Source organism: Somniosus microcephalus, chromosome 2 (assembly GCF_052327205.1).
Source record: "Somniosus microcephalus isolate GS21.2 chromosome 2, FLI_Smic_1.0, whole genome shotgun sequence".
In the NCBI taxonomy this organism is placed as follows: domain Eukaryota; kingdom Metazoa; phylum Chordata; class Chondrichthyes; order Squaliformes; family Somniosidae; genus Somniosus; species Somniosus microcephalus.
Window position 1 is genome coordinate 138,163,069 of NC_140988.1, and position 24,035 is coordinate 138,187,103.

The following is a 24,035-nucleotide window of genomic DNA, read 5'->3' on the forward strand; positions in this document are numbered from 1 at the left end:
GACCACCTCGACTGGAAAGCCAAGCCTGGCTCTCGACAGCCTCCCCCGCAATTCTCGAGTCTCTGCTGGATGACTGGGCGGTTGCCCGTGGTCGACGCCCGAGTCTCTGGCCTTGACCTCCAATCCACTGATCTCCAGGAACGAATCCCCGGGAGGTGATGCAGAGTTGCAGATAGGTTCGAACTTGCCTCGTCGTCAATGTTGTGTCCGTGTATAATAAGACACAGACTGCAGGAGAACGGTAACAACAGGTGTTTACTCAACGTGGCTCACACGGGAACTGATCTGTACAGATTACTACTCAGTGCTATATACAGGTGTGGTCACTGCCGGTACTACGGTATACATGAGCTGTAAAAAGTAGTTCCCTCCCTTAAAGGTATATACATTACAGATAGCACTGTCGATGACACCTTCCATCACTTTGCTCATGATTGAGAGTAGACTGATGGGACGGTAATTGGCCGGGTCGGATTTGTCCTGCTTTTTGTAGACAGGACATACTTGGGCAATTTTCCACATTGCCGGATAGATGCCAGTATTGTAGCTGTACTGGAACAGCTTGGCTAGGGGCGCAGCTAGTTCTGGAGCACAAGTCTTCAGTACTATTGCCGGAATGTTGTCAGGGCCCATAGCCTTTGCAGTATCCAGTGTCTTCAGCCATTTCTTGACATCACGTGGAGTGAATTGAATGGGCTGAAGACTGGCATCTGTGATGCTGGGCACCTCAGGAGGAAGCCGAGATGGATCATCCACTCGGCACTTCTGGCTGAAGATAGTTGCAAATGCTTCAGCCTTGTCTTTTGCACTCACGTGCTGAGCTCCACCATCATTGAGGATGGGGATATTTTTGGAGCCTCCTCCTCCTGTTAACTGTTTAATTGTCCACCACCACTCACGACTGGATGTGATGAATAAAAAATGCATAAAGAATATTTGAGATGTTGAAAAGATGTTTTGTGTTTGATGTAATAACATTGATGGAAATGCTGTTCAACTGCAGTATTTAATAATGCACTGTTTTGACTGAGGACAGACTGTTTAATGTAATCATGGATATGTGATGGGCTATCAATCAATCATTGCTCTTTATTGTGTCAGTGCCGATACCATGAATGCTTGAGAACAACATAGACTTTTCAAGACTGCAAAGGGACAACAAAATGGCTTCAGGAGTCACAAAAACTGTAATCAAATAGTAATGATTGACTGAACTTTCTGATCCTTTAGATCAACCTTTCCCTAGACCCATTATTATTACAATACAGGAGCTGGATCAATATTAATTAAAACTAATATCCCTCTTTCTGAAATTTTGAATAAATTTAGGGTACGATTCATTTGAATAAATGGCAATTTGAACTACAAAAAATGTGATTGAAATAGATCCATGAGTCATACACAGGTTAGTTTATAGGACCACAATTCACAGATCCTCACCGATCTCATCTCTGAAGCAGAGAGATACTGCACTGTACATGACAACCAATGGCTGAGGGATTTGATTGCCAGCGCTGTAGGGAATAATTGTTATCTAACTTTTTAATATTTATAGAACTACCTTTTAATATTTCCTTTTAGTTTTTTCTCCAGTATTTACATCTATTTTTTGTGTTATAAATCAGTTGTGAAATATTTTGATAATCCACCGCAAATGAATTATGGACAAACTTACAGGAGTGACACTGCTATTATTAAAGATTCAGTATAATGAATGGTGTGGAATACACTGGCAGAGGCTGTATTGACAGTCACTGTCAGCAATAGCAGAACAAAAATTTTATATTTCTTTGCCTTTACTGTCAGGTCACATTTACTGTGTAACACTTAATTCTAGGCAAATTTATTCTGGGTAAATTTCTTGCACCATTTTCATACACTCCCCCCAGAGACCCCACACCAATGTTTCCTTAAATTTATTTAATGGTGTGTGGTCCCTTTAACGGGCTACATGGTCCATTCAAATTTCCGCGCTGGTGCTGTTCTTCCTATTCTAAACCCGGCAAGTGGTCTGCGCGGGGCCTCCAGACACAGGATGCACAGCTTAACGGTAACATTGCCCCATCATCCTCAAACAGTTACTCTCCATCCCTCTCCCTCCTACCCTTTCTTCCTATCTGTCTCCCACAAAGAAGCTTTATATGCTTTCAAAATTCAACTAAAAAAAAATTATAATGAGGAAAGAAACTGACTGTCTGCCTGTCTCTTTATTTGTATCTTTCGCTCTAACTCTCTCTCTATCTGTCTTATTGGTGTTAAAAATTAGAATCCCTGTTTCACAGATGTAAGCCATTAGGATTGACCTTTTCTGTCAACTAAACACAGATGGAGATGATTAGTTGGCTGCAAATTTCAATTTTTTTGATAATCGAAGTATCATTAATAAAGAAAGCACATTATTTCTCTCACATCTCTCTCTCTCTCTCTCTCTGACTCCAGTTTCTCTTTCACTCCCTGTCTCCCTAAGTTTAAAACCAAGGGTGGAAGAGACCTCCCCGGGACACCCAATGCAGCCTGGTTGCACAATGCACAGGCGGGCAAAAGCAGGGATGTTGTCAGGAGTGCCTGGCTGCAGTGGCGTAAGCCTTTCAATGATCTCAGTAGATCACGAAACGTTACTGCAGAGCCACACTCAACCTTATCCTGCTGTGCCACTCATCACATCCCTAAAACTCTTATCCCTACCCTATGTCTGCACATCCTTACACAAACTTACCTTGCATCTCCACCCATCCCTCTCTATCTACATTATCACATCTACATTATCACATCCCCATCTCACTAGCCACCCCTCACACTCACCCCATACTAGTGTAATCATACCAACTAACAACACACAAGGGTGGGCACTTGGGTGTTTTATGCAATGTTCATGTAAATTTTCTGTTAATGTGTTGTCAAACATTGAAATCTTTATTTTCAACACCATGCCTTGTTGGACAGATTTGTGCTCACCTTTGGAAGTGTCTTAGTGAGTTGCAGTGAATGGTGAGACATAACGGTGTCCTCCGCAATGGTGATGAGTGTGAAAGGAATACTTGGTCATTGTAGGAATGCTTTATGGTGCTGGTGTGGGGTGGTGTTAACCTGGTGCATTATGTGGCAGCGTGGGTGTACAGCGTCAAGTGAAGTAAATCTGGCCATGGTGATGCCATCGCTGGCCTTCTGGGCAGCAGTGTGGTCGGGTGCTGATGCCCTGTGTCCTGTGCAGCATCAGATGATTGCAGAGAAGGTTGGAATTGTTGTTGGTGTGCCTGGTGCTGCTGGTGTTGGGGCTGATCATGGTGGGATTCTGTGGACCAAGGTGAGATTTTTTCAAGGGCACCGATGCTGATGGAATAGATGGCAGGTGAGGTTGAGATGACAGAAGCAATCTGTCAGTGGTGAGAGAGGTTGTTCCATTGAGGTGACACTGGATAGTGAGTTTGTTCCAAACACTTGCTAGCTGCATAAAGCTCAATCTGTCTTCCAAATGCAGCAAGCAACAGCTTCTGGGCTTGGAAATTGAAGACCTATGAAATGGGAGCTTTTATAGACCACTTGCAACTGTCAAGTTAGTAAATCATCCCACGCTGACACAACACCCGACCTCCATACCTGACGTGATCTCCAAGCAGCGGGGAAGCCGTTGGTGACCACTAAAAATCTAAAGATGAGTTTAAAATAATGCTTAATTGCCTCTTAACAATCCAGCTAATGATCTAAATCGCCTCCCCCACCACGTGGTGTCAGATCTGTTCAACGCTGACAGACCCAATACCTGGGAGACTAGTGTGGAGGCGGGTTGACAGCGGGGTCCTGATCCGCTGTCAATCATTTCAATTTCACAGCTGAACCACCTCCGATCCTGTCCTCTCAGCACTGGCTAAATTCTGGCCCAAGTCTTTCTTTCTAAACACAAACACTCAAGGAAATCGGGTGGGAGATCGCATGCCCACTGTCGAGCCTGCCCAATTTTCCATTCATTTAAATGGACAGAAAATTGGGCAGGCTCCATTATGGATTTTCCTCTATGCATTCCAGCCTGGCGATTATTTATGCCCAAGAGTAAAAGAGGAAAATCTGCACCCGGAATCCAAGTCTTTCATTTAAATGCTGCAATAGGCTCTGTAGCTCCTTCAGTGCCATCAAAGACATAGCTGCCTACAAGCATTCAAAGTCATGGCATTTAGTAGATTTCCCAGTGTCTCACTCTATTTTATCAGCATAAAGGGACTTTTATTGTCAGCCTGTACACAAATCACCACAGCTTGCAAAATATAATTGGGAGGGCATTTGGGAGGATCTCGGGGTCGGGGAAGGAAAGCTAAGCCCGGGGCAGTGGATGCCTAAGGCCCCATACAGAAATTTAAAGTATAAAAAACACTTACCTTTTCTGGACCCAGTTCTTCTTCATCTAGTTTAGCCTGGCAGCTATACCACAACAGCCTCCCTGTGCAGGGCTCCGGTTAAAGTGGCACTTGGTCCCTGGTTGTGGTATCGGAGCCTGATTGGCTTCTGATGGATGTCCCTCTCGCCTGCTCAGATAAGCATGTTATGATCGCAACCCACAGGGAGGCAGCGGGATCAGTGCAGGTTATATCATGTACGTCGGGCGGGCAGGGTTACTGTTTGATATTTCTTTCTCTTTCAGATTCTGACTGGCCTATGTGCATTGCCAGAATTTTTATTTCAGATTTGCATTGTTCAATTTTCTTTTTATGATCATTTCCCCTTTTGTTTAAGGCTGCTGAATTTTAATGATGGCCCTTACAGTTCATTTTTATACATGTTACACTGGCACATCAAACATCAAATTGATTTTTTTCACAAAAATTGATTTTTTGTTTACTTTCTCTCTGCTCATTTCTGTCCTCTTTACTATGGATTTCACAATTTGAGAGTTGATTTACAGGCCTAAATCGATATTTGCTGGCAGCAGGCAAAGTTCCTCAGCACTGGCCTGTACTTCAAAAATTTAGGCCGCAGTATATGTGATATGATTGCACATGCTTTTATACAAGGTGCACTGCTAAACTGTTAGGTGTCTGCTGTAAAGCAACAATATCGCACTGACCCCGATGACTTACTGATATTTTTGTTACATTGAACACATATTTCTTTCAGCAAGTCATTTCCTGGCTATGAATGCTGTAGGCTGAAGATGAGAAATATGGAGCTGTGTATTGACTGTCGTGAGCCATTTTCCACCCCCTCAATCTGTGCAGTGTGACACTGAAATGCTCTAATTGTACATCATGCCGACATTCTTGCCTACAGGCATTCAAAGTCATGGCATTTAATAGATTTCTCAATGTCTCACTCTATTTTATCAGCATGAAGGGGCCTTTATCGTCAGCCTGTGCACAATTCAGCACAGCGTGCTAAATATAATTGGGTCTAACATAGATGGCAGTTACCGATTAAAGCTGCTTTTGCCAGTTACCTGGAGAAGAAGGCAGCCATCTCAGTGGTCCCTCATCCTCACAAGAAATTTCCCGAACACTGTATATTGGTTTTAAAACCACCCTTCTACTTCTTTGTATACATATGCATGAAAATATATCACATTGGAAGAGTGCCAGTGATTAAGCTGTTTCTATCATTTTCTTGTTGAGCTGTGAATTTTGTTTACAGTGACATTTTGAGCCATAGTTATAATGTATAATACTTATAAATGACTATGTTCTTTCATTTTGCTTCAACTGTTCCTCTTAATCTGTTTTGTTTCTCCTTCAACAACAACTGCAAGGATCATACATGAAATTAATTTGAGGCAGCCTTTACTGATTTTTGAGTGCGTGGCAAGAAGAAAAGGTGTACACCAAGCAGGAAGAGAGAGATTGGAGGGGGGGGACCCCAAAGGCACAAAGAGATATTTCTAAGACGTTTTTAAAGGTAGGGAGAGAGGTAGCAAGGCAAAGCCGTTTTGGGAGAGTATTTCAGAGGACAGGGACATAGTCCTGGAAGATTGGCCTTTAGTGGTGACTGGAGGGAGTGCGAACAAACAATTATCAGATGTGGGTCTTCATTGTCACTATCAAGCACTCCTAGCTCAGGTATATTATCAAATAATCAGCAGACACCTACTTTTCCCTTTCAATTGACCTTCACTCCAGTCCAGAAGTGCATCTGCTACTAAAGCAATGTGACTTTTCTATTTTCCATATTGGCTAACATTTGGCTTCTCTGAATGAGGCCAATATTTTCATGCCATTTAGATTAATGTCAGTCTGTTGTGTGGATCCATGCCTATGAAAACTTGATTGAGATTGCCCAAACTAATTTGATGAGGACACTTGCAGCCAGTAGAGAGAGAAGGCTTTCAACTCATCACCGTAGGCTGGATTCAAACCCAGATAAAATGACACACATACGAAAAATGATGGACAGGAAAAGACCTACTGGTCCACCTAGTCTGTCCCATACAGCTGTAATGCCCAATACATCACAATACATATACTCCTCACCCCACCAGGAGCCATATAATCTCCTGGGTGATGCGAAAATCCAGGCCAATTAGGAGGGAAAGACACCTAGAAAATTCCTCTCCGAAACCATTAGGCAATAAAAACTAGTCCAGGAGATCACTCTAACCCTGATTAACATTACCAGGTATCTACCGCTTGTATGAGATGTCCACCCCAGCCAGAAACAGGTCCAGCTCTTGCTTGAAGGAATTCAGTGAATCAGCGTTCACCGCACGAGCCGACAACGTGTTCCACAGGTCCACTATTCTCTGGGAAATGAAGAACCTCCAAACATCTAACCTAATTCTGCACTTACATAACTTGAGTGTGTGACCCCCCCCAACCTAATTAGTTGAAACAATTTGTCTACACAAACACAATATTAACTCTTCATCATCTTATAAGCTTCGATCAAATCACCCCTCAATCTATGCTTCACTAATGTATATAGACCCAGCTCTTTGAGCCTATCTGGGTAACTAAAATTATTTAGACTGAGAATTAATCTTGTGACCCTCCTCTGAATCTTTTCAAAGCCTGAATATCATCCTGAATATGTGAGGAGACCAAAACTAGACACAGTGGGGGAAAAATTTGTCCCCTTAGCGCCTCCCGTTAGCACCAGCAGATGGCGCTAATGTGGCACGAGAGCATGCCAAATCACCGCCCCTCCCCCCCTCCCCACTGTCCCCCGATAGCACTGCCAGTAACAGTTATCGCCGGGAGCCTCAACGCCAGGGAGATCGTGACATCAGTGAGTGTGCAACATTCACTGACCACCCAATCTGCAAAATTGATTGTTGCCATCTACCTTAGCGCCTGGAGTAAACAGCGACAGGGAGAGGAGGCATGAAGCTGGCTGCAGGGATGTTATTTAAAGGGATCATCAGTAATGATTCACAGCTATCAGGTTAGTGGAGTTTCAGTGGTTTCTTGTCAGTTCCACATAGGCTGACAGTTTAATTCAGTAATTTCAAGTTTATTTTGTATGAGGAGTTTTGTGGCAACTAAAAAGTAGCAACATTTATTCTTTAAAAAATCAAACTCCTACACTTGGTTACATTAATGGGGGCTGCACTGGCAGTCAACCTCACCCTCCAGGATCTACGGCGGAGGGAGCAGAGACAGCGAGAAAGACTGGAACATGTGGCCAGAGGCAGGAGGAGGGACAATGGGGCTCTCAACAGGAGGCCTTATCTTCCAAGGGTATTCCGAGAGCACTCCTCCTACCTCCAATTAAGCGAGGAGCAGTGTATTAGAAGGCTCCGCTTCACCAAGGAGGTGGTGACAGAACTCTGCCACCTCCTGCAACCAGACCTCCAGCCTCAGATTGGGACGACCACAGCTCTCACAGTAGCAGTCAAGGTCACCTTCGCCCTCAATTTCTTCGCAAGTGGATCCTTCCAGACTGCAACAGGAGACATAGCTAACATCTCGCAGTTCGCCGTCTATCGCTGCATCCGGGAGGTCACAGAGGCTCTGTACAGTAGGAGAAGGGACAACATTTCCTTCCCCACCACCAGAGAAAAGCAGGACGAGCGTGCCTGTGGTTTTGCCAGGATAGCGGGATTCCCCATAGTGCAGGGTGCCATTGACTGCACCTTCGTGGCTTTGCGGGCACCGCATAACGCTCCTGAGATCTTCCATAACCGCAAAGGCTACCACTCACTTAAGATGCAGTTAGTGTGCGACCACAGATAGCAAATCCTCACCATCAATGCCCACTATCCTGGCAGCAGCCATGATTCTGTCTTCCTGCGCCACACCGGTGTGCCAGCAATCTTCCAGCTGCCATGTCAAGCTCGTGGCAGGCTAGTCAGAGACAAGGGCTTTCTGCTCTCCACCTGGCTCATGACTCCCCTCCGCAACGCTAACACTCCTGCCCAGCACTCATATAATGAGAGCCATGCTGTCACCAGGAACATCATCGAGCAGACCATCGGCCTGCTGAAGGAACACTTCCGCTGCCTTGACCGCTCCGGATGAGCCCTCCAGTACTCAGTGGAGCGGGTGTCCAATTTTGTGATGGTCGGCTGCAGGCTCCACAACTTGGCCATCATGAGGGCCTAGCCCTTGTCACCAGGAATTGTGGGACGACCTAAGGAGGAGGATAAAGGACAGGAGGAGGAGGACGAGGAGGATGAGGAACAGCAGCGAGAGAGGAGGCAGCCACTCAATCGGACTTCTGGAAGGACGGTCTGTGATCGCCTCATCAGACTGCAGTTCGAATGAATTAAACCCCAGATTCCCGTTGCTCACTACAGCCCCATCATTCTATCCCTGTCACAGGCCATATCACAGAGCAAAGCTGAAATGAGACACACCACAAAAGAATCCAAACTGAATTAATAAATGTATCAAAAATCAGTGAACACATATTCACAACAAAAATATTAACTATTCACTCTTGTGCAATCCCTTAGTGCTTCTCGTTACTGTGCCTTTGCCTACTCTAGTGCTCCTACGAAGTGTTGGCCCAGTGGCTGCAGCAGGGCTGGTGGAAGGCTGCTGAGTGTCCATGCGGGAGACTTCAGATGGCCTTGCAGGATGCCCTCAACCAGCTCTGGACCTGGAAGGCCTGGCTGTAGACTGCACCACCTCAGCATGGGCGGCAGTAGTCTGGGCTGGCTGGATGACAGGCAGCGACAAGGGCAATGGTGGAGTGGAAGTGGTGGGAGCAGGTTCCTGCTCCACTGACTGACTACCACTCCCCTGGGGCAGCATCTCAGCATCCTGAGCAATCTGTTGGAGCACAGATTGCTGGCCTGCTGCGAAACTGTGAAAGCCCCGGTCGATGGTGGTAGACCCAGCCACGATGGCAGCAGTCAGAGCTTGCGTGGCATCAAACTGAGACTGCATGAGAGCAGTCTGAGATTGGATGCCAACAAGCATAGACTGAATTACAGCACTAAGACGTTGCATTGCTTCTGCCTGTGCTGCAATGGAAGCTGCCAGATCGCCCATCATACGCGGCATCAGGTCTGGGTCGCCATGGTCTCTCTGGGAGTCTACCCTCCTTTGCAGACTGGAAATGATGGGCTCCATGGTGCGCGCAGAGTCCTGTGCAATGTTGGAGGCGGACTCCTCCACACTCCTTACCATTGCCAAGAGGCTCTCAGGCACCCTTGCCATTGCACCTATCATCTCCATGTGCATGCCCAACACCCTTCTTCTAAAGACCTTCCCATCGAAGTCTTCATCTGAGTCCTGTGCAGCAGAACTCGCGCGCGAACTCACCCTCCGGGGAGCTGGCCCCCGAGCTACCCTTTCCCCCTGGCCTTGCTGCAGCCCACTTGTCCCCGGTGCATCACCCTGTGCAGATCCCGCTACTATATTAGCCTCTAAAGAACGCGTAGTGCCAGTATCTGAGCTGGTATCTGCGGGTGAGACATGCAGTGATGTGGTGTGTTCTTCCTGCTCCTCTTATCCTGCCTCGCGCTCTCCGGTGCCCTCAGGGACAGGCTGCTCAGGTGCTTGCTCATTAACTGAAAGCATAAATGCACAAGAGTCGGATTAAGGTGAGGGGAGGGGAGCAGGAAGGAAGAAAGGCATGCATACAGCATGATTAGCTGGAAAGTGCGAAATGCTTGTGGGGTGAAGGGGAAGTGGGATGTGAGAAGAAGGAGTAGGGATAAACATACCGTTGTTGTCCCCAAAGGGGTCGACGTTGCCGGTGGCACAGCGCCCACCACCTGGCACCCAATAATATGCAGCACTCGATTCTCCAACGCAGACAGTGGTTGGGTGTCGGCTTGTCCACCACCTGTGCCTGCCTGCTCCCTCCTGTTGTGAGCCACCTTGGCCTGCAAGAGAAAGGAAAGTGTGTGAGTGTGGAGCAATGTGTTTGGGTGATGTGCCTCCCATACTTTAATAGCTGACATTGTGTGCAAGATGTGGGTGTGAGTGTTGCTAGGTAGAGATTATTGGTGGGTGCGGGCTGGGGGTGTGGTGCTTTGGGCAGTTTGTGACGACTGTGGTACAGATGGTGGTATGTAGCATTTGTTGAAGCATTCACTCACCCTGACCACCTGAGTGAGGTCGTTAAATTTCTTTCTGCACTGTGTGTGGGTCCTGGGGACCACAGTGCTGCCCAAGACGTGCTATGCTACCTCCCTCTACATGGTTCGAAAGACTTGCGGTGAGGGCTGGCAGTGACGGCCTCGGTGATCTGGTCCCACATCATTCTTTCTGGAGGGTCTCCTGGCCCCTGTGGGGAGAGGACCTCTCTTGCAGTGTTGACCCCCTGCACAAAGCTGGAATGCTGCGTTTGAGACTCTGGGTGCCCCTTCCCTAGCTTGTTGAGCCATCTGTGTTAGTGCTGAAGCACTTTTCCCATTTTTTAGTTTTGGAAGGCAATTAAGCTTTCAGTGCTGAAGACTCCCATTTGGGAATTCTTTTTAACGTTCATTTTTTTTTCAGAAGGCAGTTGAGCTGTAAGGGCTAAACACTGCTTATTTTTAAATGATTTTTATTTTTTTCATTTCAGAAGGCAGTTCACCTGCTTTCTGAAATGACAGCCTTGCTTTAAGAGAAGGCTGTTCTTGCTGCAATGACGCAACGCCCATGCTGCATTGGACCTCCTTGCAGGACTAATGCCACGAAAACGGCGTTGCACAGTGAGTTTAGCGCTGGGCTAATGTTAATTAGCAACCAGCACGAATATCCCGGTCCTGCCAGCGCCATCAATTTTGCACCACGGTGGCACCGGCAGGTTTTTAGCAATCTCGAATTTCTAGGCCAAAGTGTTTGCAGCCAATTCAAATTAAACTCTTGGATTTCCCAGTGGTTAATTTATTGGACTTGCAAAAAATACAGTGAAATTCATTTTTGATTTTCATCAAGATTTGGTCATGGTATAACATACATGGTGTGTCCCTGTCTGTTTAGCTTAGCTGTTAATCCTCTCACCTCTCATTCAAAAGGTTATAGGTTCAAGCTCCACTCTATGACCTAAGCACACCGTACAGGCTGCTGCATCAGTGCTGCACTATTGGAGATACTGTACTTGGGAGGAGATACTAAACTGAGGCTTGTTCAGGTGGGTGTTAAAGATCCCACATCCATGGCATAATGTGAAAACAAGCATGGAATGTTTCTGGTGTTCTGACTAATATTCCTCTCTTCACCAAAAACAAATAAACTTGTTATTTATCTCATTGCTGTTTGCACCTTCTTGCACATGCAAAATGGCTTGCACTAATTCATAGTTCCTTGCACTAATTCATTATATTTATCTCAGTTTTCACACATTTTCACTGGGTAACTTTCTAGATTTTACAATTAATCCTAACCAGTTATTACTGATTTTCACCTGAGAGCTAATAAACCTGCCAACCCACATGATTTCCTGAAAGCTGGTAATTTTAATGAGCCCCACAAGATTTGCTTTGGTGCACCCTTTTCAGCTACACATGGAGAGCATGCTATCAGTAACATTTTTTTTCCTCCTATTGTCTAGAATATCATAAAAAAAATTATGCCCTCAGTAAATTAATTAAAATGAGAATATTCGGCAACAAGAGAAAGAACTTGCATTCATATAGTGCCTTACATATTCTCAGCACCTTTGAAAGCACTTTGCAGCCAATGAAATACTTTTGAGTGGAGTCGCTGTTTTATAGACAAACACAGCAGCCAATTTGTGCAAACAATGATCAGTTACATTACCAACTAATCTGATTTTGGTAGTGATGGTTAAGAGGAGAATGTTAGCCAGGACTCCAAGAGAACTCCCCGTGCTTGTTCAAATAGTGCTATGGGGCCTTTTACACCCACAAATAGGACCACAGTTTAATTTTGCAACTGCAAAAACAGCTCCTCTGACAAAGAAGCATCCCCTCAGTACTTCACTGAAGTGTCATGTGCTCAAATCCTACCGTGGGGCTTGATGCCAAAATTGTCTGATTCAGAGGTGAGAATGCCACCATTGAACCAAACTGACACTCATTGGACAAATACTTCCTCAGGGTCGCAAAATTGTAAACCTGTTCTTTATTAATACCTTTATGATGCCCATATACCAATACAGAGAAAACCTTTTGCTCAATGTATTAAAAAAAAGTCAGAGATTAACTTCATGCTGAGTGTTTTTGTATCATTGCACTTTCACCTGATTTTCACCCATCCATTCTCTTCTATAGATTTTCACTTGGATTTCCATTAGATTTAAAAAATATATTGACATTTCTCAGAAAATGTAAATAAAAGCAAAAGCTGAACCCTATTCAATTTTTGTGGTTTCATCTACTAGGCTAAAAACAGGTTTCTTTACGTTAAAGACGGAATATAAATCCAGGTTTTTGAGATTGTTGTTTCACAGTGAACATTTTCATTTACTGAGAGTGTCCATCTGCTGCTTTGGATAGTGTTTTAGATGAAGTAGTTTTAGCACATTACAAAGAGAATTGCAGAAATGGAGATTCAGGGAGGAAGAGTGAAGAAGAAAGAGGAAAAAGTGAAAGCCAGAGCTGACTGGTGCAACTAACTTTCTACTAATAGAGTAGCAACATGTGAATTAATTGTCACAATTACCAACGCATCAGATTCACAGTTTTAGCATGTTATGAAGAGGCAAATAGGGTGAAATTAGTCTTGGGCAATAGCGAATCAGCAGTCTGTTTTACACCCCACTTGATTTTCCTTTCCATTGACTTCATTTGAAAAGAGAAGCGGGTGGGGTGTAACACAGGCTGCTGATTTGTTATCACTCGTTTTGTACTTTTGCTCAAGACCATTTTCATCTCCAATGACAGAAGTCTAGACAGTTTCCCCCAGTTGGCAATCAAGTCAGAATACACAGAATATATACATCTCAACAACAAAGAAAAATTCCAAGGGGAGGACCCACCATCCATGGTTAACTAAAAAAGTTAAAGATAGTATTAAACTTAAAGAAAAAGCATATAATTGCGCAAAGATGGGTGGCAGGTCAGAAGATTGGACAGAATATAAAAAACAGCAAAGAATGACTAAAAGATTAATAAGGAGAGAAAAATTAGAGTACAAGAGAAAGCTAGCTAGAAATATAAAAACAGATAGTAAGAGTTTCTATAGATATTTTAAAAAGAAAAGAGTTAACAAAGTGAGTGTTGGTCCTATAAAAAGTGAGTCTGGGGAATTAAAGGAAAATAAGGAGATGGCAGTTGAATTGAACAGTTATTTTGCATCGGTCTTCACTATAGAGGATACAAGTAACATCTCAGAAATAGCTGTAAATCAGGAAATGGAAGGGAGGGAGGAACTGAAGAAAATTATAATCACCAGGGAAGTGGTACTGAGCAAATTGTTGGAGCTGTGGGCTGACAAGTCCCCGGGTCCTGATGGACTTCATCCTCGGGTCTTAAAAGAAGTGGCTAGTGAGATAGTTGATGCATTGGTTTTAATTTTCCAAAATTCCCTAGATTCAGGGAAGGTTCCATTAGATTGGGACATAGTGAATGTAACTCCTTTATTCAAAAAGGGAGGGAGACAGAAAGCAGGAAACTACAGGCCAGTAAGCTTAACATCTGTCATAGGGAAGATGTTAGAAGTTATTATTAAAGACGTTATAGCAGGGCATTTAGAAAAGTTCAAAGTAATCAGGCAGAGTCAACATGGTTTTGTGCAAGAGAAATCATGTTTAACTAATTTATTGGAGTTCTTTGAGGAAGTTACATGCGCTGTGGATAAAGGGGAACCGGTGGATGTACTGTACTTAGATTTCCAGAAGGCATTTGATAAGGTGCTACATCAAAGGTTATTGCGGAAAATAAAAGCTCATGGTGTAGGGGGTAACATATTGGCATGGATAGAAAATTGGCTAGCTAACAGGAAACAAGGAGTAGGCATAAATGGGTCATTTTCTGATTGGCAAGATGTAACGAGTGGTGTGCTGGGGCCTCAACTTTTTACAATTTATATAAATGACTTGGATGAAGGGACCAAAGGTATGGTTGCTAAATTTGCTGATGACACAAAGATAGGCAGGAAAGTAAATTGTGAAGAGGACATAAGGAGGCTACAAAGGGATATAGATAGGTTACGTGAGTGGGCAAAGATCTGGCAAATGGAGTATAATGTGGGAAAATGTGAAGTTGTCCATTTTGGCAGGAAGAATAAAAAAGAAGCATATTATCTAAATGGTGAGAGATTGCAGAGCTCTGAGATGCAGAGGGATCTGGGTGTCCTAGTGCATGAATCACAAAAGGTTACTATGCAGGTGGTAGCGCAAAACAAATTGAAATCAATGGGAATAAAAATCAGGCAGGGTGTAAAGCGGACTACCGATTGACCATTGCTCATTTTGCACAACTGCTGAAGTCCAATATCACCCCGTCTCTTCACTTATTTTATCCTCAACCACGCACTTTCGCATTGCACATGATTTGTCACACATGTGCTTGTGCAATCATTCAATGCTCTCTCTTCACATATTCAGTACTCACTTACTGTATCCTCCCATATTCCCTCACCCTCTCTTACTAACTCCTTCATATTGTCATCTATTCTCTATGACACATTACTCACTTTCCCTCAAATGGCACATGACTCTTCATGCCATCACTCACACACACATACCAGCTCCTTCACTTCCTCACTCACACTCACCTATTGTCTTACTCTCCCTCACTGGGGATAATTTTGACTTTGGGAAATATGTAAAGCGGGCATTATCGAATCAGCCACACGTTATTACACCTCTTTCCAATGGAAATGAAAATCAGAAGAGATGTATAATGGGCTCTGATTCAATATTGCTCACTTTACACTATTGCCCAAAGTCAAAATTACCCCCACTGTCTGCACTACTCACACATTTCCTCATTCCCTTGCTCCCTCTGTTATACATTTATTCATCCCTGTCTCTTCTAGAATACATTCTTTAGTAAATCACCCTAGAATTTCAGTAATTTAGTTGAGCCTGTCCAGCACAGAAATAATGGAGCCGTGGGTTCCAGCAGTCATACAACCCAATTAACATAACATCATTTAAGCACAGACCCCGTATCTAGCTTGCATCCTATCTGATGCTCCAATTTTAGTTCCAGTATAGAACCTGAACATTGCTACACTACATCTATTATGGACAGATTGGCACACTGTCCTAAAAGAATATATATGGAGCTGACTTTTATACAATTTAAATATATGAGGACAGAGACTTAACTGAGGATTAGTGATTACAGCCAGGCAGACTGCATTGCTTTAATGAACTCTCTGCTAATGTATTCTAATACTCATATTCCACATAACGTTTCTCACAACAACCCTTGAGGAATAAGTGGTGGCAGAAATAAACAGCATTTCAGTTTTCCATGAGGTCATATGTTTATGTTTCACAGGGAGATGGTCAACGCATGGTTTGCAGAAAGAGTGCACACTATTCCCACTACAAATGAAACTGTGAGAGATCTTAGCCCGGTGCATCAAATGGCCCGACCGGAGAATGCCACTCCTGGGACTCCTACGAGGAAAATTTCTGCTTCAGAATTTGACCGACCCCTCAGACCCATCGTTGTTAAAGATTCTGTTGGGGGTTTAACGTTTGTCTTTGATTCAGATAAAAAGGAACAAATGCCGTTAAAATTCCATAAAGCTGACGCCACACCGGTCAACGATCAGTGCTCCAGACTTTTAGAACTTGTCAAAGATATTTCCAGCCATTTGGATGTCACAGCACTCTGCCACAAAATCTTTCTTCACATCAATGAAGTTATTGCCGCTGACAGGTATTCACTTTTCCTGGTGCACGAGGACAGCTCAAATGAAAAGTTTCTTGTAAGTCGGCTCTTTGATGTTGCAGAAGGTTCCACCCCTGAAGAAGCTTCAAACAACAGCATCCGGTTAGAGTGGAACAAAGGGATTGTAGGATATGTAGCAGCGACAGGAGAACCGCTGAATATTAAAGATGCATATGAGGTATGTAAATAGCTCAATTTCCTTCTAGTACAGGGGTTTAGGCTTAATTATTTCAAATTTCATTATTGGTACTTTTTCTTCTTATACCAAGCTCAATATTTACATAGTGCAGTTGCATTTGTAAGTATCTTTTTTAAATGTTGATTTCATTGTCCAAAGAAAGGTATTTTTTTCAGATAACATTTACAAGAAAAAAAATCTGAATATTTCTACTGATTGGTATAATGAAATAGAACTGTAAAACTGCATAGAAATATTAAAAAATCTTGGTAATTCAAAGAGTGCTGGGAATTAATATAAGAAAATCATAATATTTAGTTTTAATTTTAGTTCTCAGAGATTTTAAAGATCACCCTATGGGGAGACTCTGTGCCTGCAGTGATCACAAAATGACATATCTAGCAATAAGCAAATGATTCAGGCTTGAAACTGTCTCTAAACAGCAGTAAAGCTAGTCCAAAAGGTTAGGTTATATAGCTTTGTACTATGCATGTACTGCAAATTCCTTTCAAATTACAGCAGCCTTTACAGAATTTCTTTTGTGAACTGCATCGTGGAAATATTTAATTTAAGAAAGGGAAGATAGATTATGAAAGTAAATTAGCAAAAAATATAAAAACGGATAGCAAAAGTTTCTATAGTTATATAAAAAGAAAAAGGGTGGCTAAAGTAAATGTTGGTCCCTTAGAGGATGAGACTGGGAAATTAATGGTGGGAAACATGGAGATGGCAATAACGCTGAACAAATATTTTGTATCAGTCTTTACGGTAGAGGACACTAAGAATATCCCAACACTGGGCAAACAGGGGGCTCTAGGGGGAGAGGAGCTAAATATGATTAAAATCACTAAGGAAGTGGTACTTGGTAAAATAATGGGACTCAAGGCGGATAAATCCCCTGGACCTGATGGTTTACATCCTAGGGTCTTGAGGGAAGTGGCGGTAGGGATTGTGGATGCATTGGTAATAATTTTCCAAAACTCCCTGGACTCAGCAAAGGTCCCGGCAGATTGGAAAACTGCTAATGTAACACCCTTATTTAAAAAAGGTAGTAGGCAGAAGGCTGGAAACTATAGACCTGTTAGCCTAACATCTGTGGTTGGTAAAATGTTAGAGTCCATTATTAAGGAGACAGTAACGGGACATTTGGATAAACATAATTTAATAGGACAAACTCAGCATGGTTTCATGAAGGGGAAGTCATGTTTGACAAATTTGCTTGAGTTCTTTGAGGAAGTAACATACAGGGTGGATAAAGGAGAACCAGTGGACGTAGTGTATTTAGACTTCCAAAAGGCATTTGACAAGGTGCCACACAAAAGATTATTGCTCAAGATAAAAAATCACGGGATTGGGGGTAATATTCTGGCGTGGGTGGAGAATTGGCTCTCTAACAGAAAGCAGAGAGTTGGGATAAATGGTTCATTCTCAGACTGGCAATCAGTAACTAGTGGTGTTCCGCAGGGGTCAGTGCTGGGTCCCCAACTCTTAACAATCTATATTAATGATTTGGAGGAGGGGACCGAGTATAACATATCAAAGTTTGCAGATGATACAAAGATGGGAGGGAAAGTAGTGAGTGAGGAGGACATAAAAAACCTGCAAAGTGACATAGACAGGCTAAGTAAGTGGGCAGAGATTTGGCAGATGGAATACAATACTGGAAAGTGTGAGGTTATGCACTTTGGCAGGAAAAATCATAGAGCAAGTTATTATCTTAATGGCAAGAAACTGGAAAGTACTGTAGTACAAAGGGATCTGGGGGTCCTGGTGCACAAAACTCAAAAAGTTAGTATGCAGGTGCAGCAAGTGATCAAGAAGGCCAATGGAATGTTGGCTTTTATTGCTAGGGGGATAGAATATAAAAACAGGGAGGTATTGGTGCAGTTATACGAGGTATTGGTGAGACCGCACCTGGAATACTGCATACAGTTTTGGTGTCCATACTTAAGAAAAGACATACTTGCTCTCGAGTCAGTACAAAGAAGGTTCACTCGGTTAATCCCGGGAATGAGGGGGTGGTCATATGAGGAGAGGTCGAGTAGATTGGGACTCTACTCATTGGAGTTCAGAAGAATGAGAGGCGATCTTATTGAAACATATAAGATTGTGAAGGGGCTTGATCGGGTGGATGCGGTGAGGATGTTCCCAATGATGGGTGAAACTAGAACTAGGGGGCATAATCTTAAAATAAGGGGCTGCTCTTTCAAAACTGAGATGAGGAGAAACTTCTTCACTCAGAGGGTGGTAGGTTTGTGGAATTTGCTGCCCCAGAAAGCTGTGGAAGCTACATCATTAAATAAATTTAAAACAGAAATAGATAGTTTCCTAGAAGTAAAGGGAATTAAGGGTTACGGGGAGCAGGCAGGAAATTGGACATGAGTCTAGGTTCGGAATGGTCATGGCCCTGTGGGTAGTGGAGCGGGCCCAGGGGCCGTGTAGCCTGGTTCTGTTCCTACTTCTTTTGTTCTAATTCTGTGTTAGATTTCAGGAGATGGTTTTATTCCTGTCCCTGGCTGGGGTGGAGATCGCCTTTACAGAAGGTAAGTACTGTAGAAAATATAGGGACAGAGTGATCTCCTGGAAGAGTTTCGATCGCCTAGATGGGTCGGAGAGGAATTTCCCAGATTTTTTCTCCCAAATTGGCCATTGGGTTTTTTGTCTGGTTTTTCGCCTCTCCCGGGAGATCACATGGGTTCGGGTGGAATGGAGAGTGATAGAAGATTTGAGGTTAGGATCAGATGAGCCATGATCTTATTGAATGGTGGAGCAGGCTCGAGGGGCCGATTGGCCTACTCCTGCTCCTATTTCTTATGTTCTTATGTTCTTATTCCTATCAACAGCCAAACTCTTCCAAACAGTGTCTTCACTTGAGTGTTTTAGATCTGTACACTGAATGAGACAAGAATGTGTAAAAAGAGCCTCAGTAAAACAATGGTTATCAATTTTTACTGCCCCGCTTTCAACACATTTGTCTGACCAGTTGTATCATTCATAGAAAAATACATTAATTTTTAATATTTAAGTCTTTGTTTAAACAATAAAATGGAAAAGCCCAGCAAGTAACAAATGCAAATAATTTTAATTGGAACTGTTCCTGACTATTCAATAATCAATTAGGAGATCAGCTGAAAGGTCACAGATATTTTTCTGAATCTGAGATTTTTTTTAAAATGGTGATTCACAACCTGTTTAAAAATTAATCTTTCACCTGCTCATTTAACTCCTGCAGCTGGCACTGTGAAGTCATCACACTCATTACTGAGGGAAAAAATATGTAAGAGATAAAACCAAAGAGCAGAATTCATTTTCCAAGTTTAAAAAAAATTAAAACTAAATTTAAATAAAATTAATACCAATATGATTTGAGGATGAGCTCTTTTTTAATACAGAGTCAACAAGAGTTGTAATAAAAGTGATTTTTTTATTCATTCACAGAATATGGGCATTGCTGGCAAAGCTAACATTTATTGCCCATCCCTAATTACCCTTAAGAAGGTGGTGGTAAGCCGCCTTCTTCAATCGCTGCAGTCTGTGAGGTGAAGGCACTCCCCCAGTGCTGCTAGGTAGGGAGCTCATGGATTTTGACCCAGTGACGATGAAGGAACGGTGATATATTTCCAAATCATCATGGTGTGTGACTTGCCGGTGAACTTGGAAGTGGTGGTGTTCCCATGCGCCTGGTGCCCTTGTCCTTCTAGATGGTAGAGGTCGTGGGTTTGGGAGGTGTTGTCGAGGAAACCTTGGCGAGTTGCTGCAGTGCATCTTGTAGATGGTACACACTGCAGACACAGTGCACCAGTGGTGGAGGGAGTGAATGTTTAAGGTGATGGATGGGGTGCCAATCAAGCGGGCTGCTTTGTCCTCGATGGTGTCGAGCTTCTTGAGTGTTGTTGGAGCCGCACTCATCTAGGCAAGTAGAGAGTATTTCATCACACTCCTTACTTGTAGATGGTGGAAAGGCTTTGGGGAGTCAGGAGGTAAGTCACTTGCTGCAGAATACCCAGCCTCTGACCTGCTCTTGTAGCCACAGTATTTATGTAATTGGTCCAGTTAAGTTTCTGGTCAATGGTGACCCCCAGGATGTTGCTGGAGTGGGTTTCGACAATGGTAATGCCATTAAGTATCAAGGGGCAGTGGTTAGACTCTCCCTTGTTGGAGATAGTCATTGCCTGGCACTTGTGTGGTGCGAATGTTACTTGCCACTTACCAGCCAAAGCCTGAATGTTGTCCAGGTCTTGCTGCATGCTTCATTATCTGAGAAAATGACCAATGTATTGCAGTTATAATCTCCACCTGTGTTATTTGCTTTTAAATCCATATTCCTTGCTTCTGGTTACAAATACGCTTCACAAGCATTAGAGTGTGAAAAAACTCCAGAAACAATCGGCCCGGATTTTGCGGTCAGCGGCAAAGGAACAGCGCTTGCCGTTCACCTTGCTAACAGCTGCCCACAAAGTTTTAACTGGCTTTAGAGCGCAGACTTCCTCTAATCCAGCATCTGTTCCAGCATGGCGCCCTCTACATGGATTTTGTGGCGTCTGTGAGCAGGCTAAGAAACAACGAGGCTCTTCAACTAATCAGATTGAGGAATCCTTACTGAGCCAAGCAGAATGCACACCAGCATTATAAAGCAGGAAATAATAATTAGATTTAAATGATGTACAGAAAGCAAAATAAAGATTGGGAAATACAGATGGGATTAAGGGAGAGAAATAAAAGTGACAGGCAGAAAAATTAAAACAAAAAATTTGTTTAACTTTAATTTAAAAAAAATCTCCAACACTAATTTTTTTTGAGGGAATGAGACTCCACATTTGTAAAATTAATTTTTCTGGGTCAGAGAGGTTGTTCAGCAGTAATTATCACTTATCCCACTGTTAAAAACTCACTTACTCCTGAATGCACCAGCCCTATCTTTTTCAGGTGTTTTTAGTGTGGAACTGCTGGGCAAGTGCAGCAGGTTCGCACCATTGCAATCATTTCAATGCCGAGTCCATCGGAGAGGACTGCAACAGTGTACTCTGTGGAGGAGCAGGGTATCTCTGACAGCAACTTCCGGATTTCTGCATTTAACTGTGCATGTGCGGAAGCCAGATGTTGCTGTCCGATCTACCCTGTAATAAAGGTGAGTGCTGATAGCCTGACCGTTATTATTACCGCAAAATCCAGGCCAAATAGAACAAGAGAGTGCCAGTAAAAACATATATGGTAATAAACTCTAACATTGTTTTCATTTGACAGCAGGTGCTACATTGCTGCATTGTAGGTGGTTATTTTCTAATAGAATGCTTTTGAAATATAATCATGATATCCAAGAACAAGGGATGAAAAAGCATCTGCAAAGCTAAAAATTCTTTTAGAAAGAGGAATGTCATGGCTGCTGTACTTTCCCCCACCTTTCAATTAGTAGACTAAAGGTTTCAAAATAAACATAACTGGGAACAATCCAAAATCAGAAGCTCAGTTTGTGTTTGTCTATCACTTTATATATTTGCAGTTCACTGTACAAATATTGATGATATCTTACAGATCTGTTCTATGACCCTCACAGGATCCCAGGTTCAATGCAGAAGTCGACCAGATCACAGGGTACAAGACGCAGAGTATTCTATCCATGCCAATAAAGAACCACAAAGAGGAGGTGAATGTCTTTTTCTGTCACAGTATGATTTATGACTGAGTTGTGCTATAAAAGGAGCACAGGGCTGAGCCATGTTATTGTGTTCTGCACTGTCTTTAGGCCCTGATGGCCTCTTAATATTTTGGTGACTAGAACTGTACACAGTATTCAGGTGTGACCTGACCAGTGCACTGTACAGCATCAACATGACTTTTGGGGTTTTGGCAAGTTCTAGCCCACTCACAGAGTATATGTACCTCTTTTTATTTACCTTTTAATTCCAATATGCATTATCTTGCATTTCCCTATATTAATAAATAAAATGCAAGATACTGCATAATGAAAGAAATATTTTGCCATCGATCAGCCAAGTGCAAACCATGTTGAGCTCTCTTTGAGAATGTTTTGCTGACTTCTCTGAGTCTACAGTCTCCCCTAGCATTATGTGATATGTGTACAGGAAACTTTCGATTAACCGGCCCCTAAATAACCGGAACGCTCTATCCACCGGCAAAATTCAGGAGTCGGTTCAGGTAACTTTTTTCACTTTTAGTTACTTTTTTTACTCCATTTGTTGCTGTGCAAGGGTGTAGCTGAAGCTGTTGCTAAGCTACAGAGACGCTTGCAACTTGTGCCGATTGTTTTGAAGCTGTTGCTAAGAAACAGGGTTTGTTGCTTTATACGGAGCTCTGAGCTCCGTATCTTTTACTATAGCGTTCGGTTATCTGGAATTGTTGATGAACTGGCAACACGTCGGTCCCGTCCGTGCCGGATACCAGAAAGTTTCCTGTATTTAACTACTGTGCATTGAGATTGTGGTTAATGTTATTTTCATATAAAAGAAACAGTATTTTTGTATATCGGAACCAGGAGGGATCGCTGGGGGCCCCCACTCATTATTTTTTATATCGGAACCAGGAGGGATGCCTCAGAGAACCCATCTCATTATTTATGTATAGCAGAAATAGGAGGGGCACCCCGTCACCATTTCCCCCCATTGCGACTTAACTGCTCTTTATCTACCCTTTGTTTCCCTTCCTTTAACTGGTTACAAACACATTTATTTTTTTTATTTTGTTCTCGGTATGTGGGTGTCACTAGCAAGGCCAGCATTTATTGCCTCTCCCTAGTTGCCCTTGAAAAGATGATGGTGGGACTTCTTGAATTACTGCAGTCCGTGTGGTGAAGGTACTCCCACAATGCTGTTAGGTTGGGAGTTCCAGGATTTTGACCCAATGACGATGAAGGAACGGCGATATATGTCTAAGTCTGGATGGTGTGTAACTTAGAATCATAGAAGGGTTACAGCACAGAAGGAGGCCATTCGGCCTGTCAAGCCCATGCCGGCTCTCTGCAAGAGCACTTCAGCTAGACCCACTCCCCCGCCCATTCCCCGTAGTCATGCAATTTCTTTTCCTTCAGGTACTTATCCAATTCCCTTTTGAAAGCCACAATTGAGTCTGCCTCCACCACCCTTTCAGGCAGTGTATTCCAGATCCTAACCACTCGCAGCGTAAAAAAGGTTTTCCTCATGTTGCCTTTGGTTCTTTGGCCAATCACCTTAAATCTGTGTCCTCTGGTTCTCAACCCTTCCACCAATGGGAACAGTTTCTCTCCGTCTAGACCCATCATGATTTTGAACACCTCTATCAAATCTCCTCTCAACCTTCTCTGCTCCAAGGAGAACAACCCCAGCTTCTCCAGTCTATCCACGTAACTGAAGTCCCTCATCCCTGAAACTATTTTCGTAAAGCTTTTCTGCACCCTCTCTAAGGCCTTCACATCCTTTCTAAAGTGCGGTGCCCAGAATTGGACACAATACTCCAGTTGAGGCTGAACTAGTGTTTTATAAAGGTTCATCACAAATTCCTTGCTTTATACCTCTACTAGCTGGGGGGGCCCGGCGTTGCCAGGGCTTTTTTGGGCCGCGCGGTTTACGGGTGGGTGCTGCCGCTCCCGCGCTCTGTGTCACTCTTTCCCTCCGTGACCCTCTGTCTGTCCCTCCCCCTCTCCGTGCCCCTCTCTCTCCCTGCCCCCTCTCTCGCCCCCATCTCTCTCCCTGCCCT

The 24,035-nt window shown here is 43.4% G+C and overlaps 1 protein-coding gene across 4 annotated transcripts in view; it reads left to right on the top strand.

Moving 5' to 3' along the window:
- The window catches only part of pde5ab (phosphodiesterase 5A, cGMP-specific, b), a 216,616-nt gene that overhangs the window by 17,513 nt on the left and 175,068 nt on the right, over window positions 1-24,035 (top strand). For 3 of the 4 annotated variants that reach the window (XM_085962982.1, XM_085962974.1, XM_085962965.1), the window contains exons 2-3: window positions 15,770-16,346; window positions 21,901-21,990. In XM_085962982.1, coding sequence (XP_085819108.1) covers window positions 15,770-16,346; window positions 21,901-21,990 — 667 coding nt within the window. Of the gene's footprint in view, window positions 1-11,371; window positions 11,488-15,769; window positions 16,347-21,900; window positions 21,991-24,035 lie in introns of all 4 variants that reach the window. The other variant, XM_085962991.1, reaches the window with a different exon arrangement.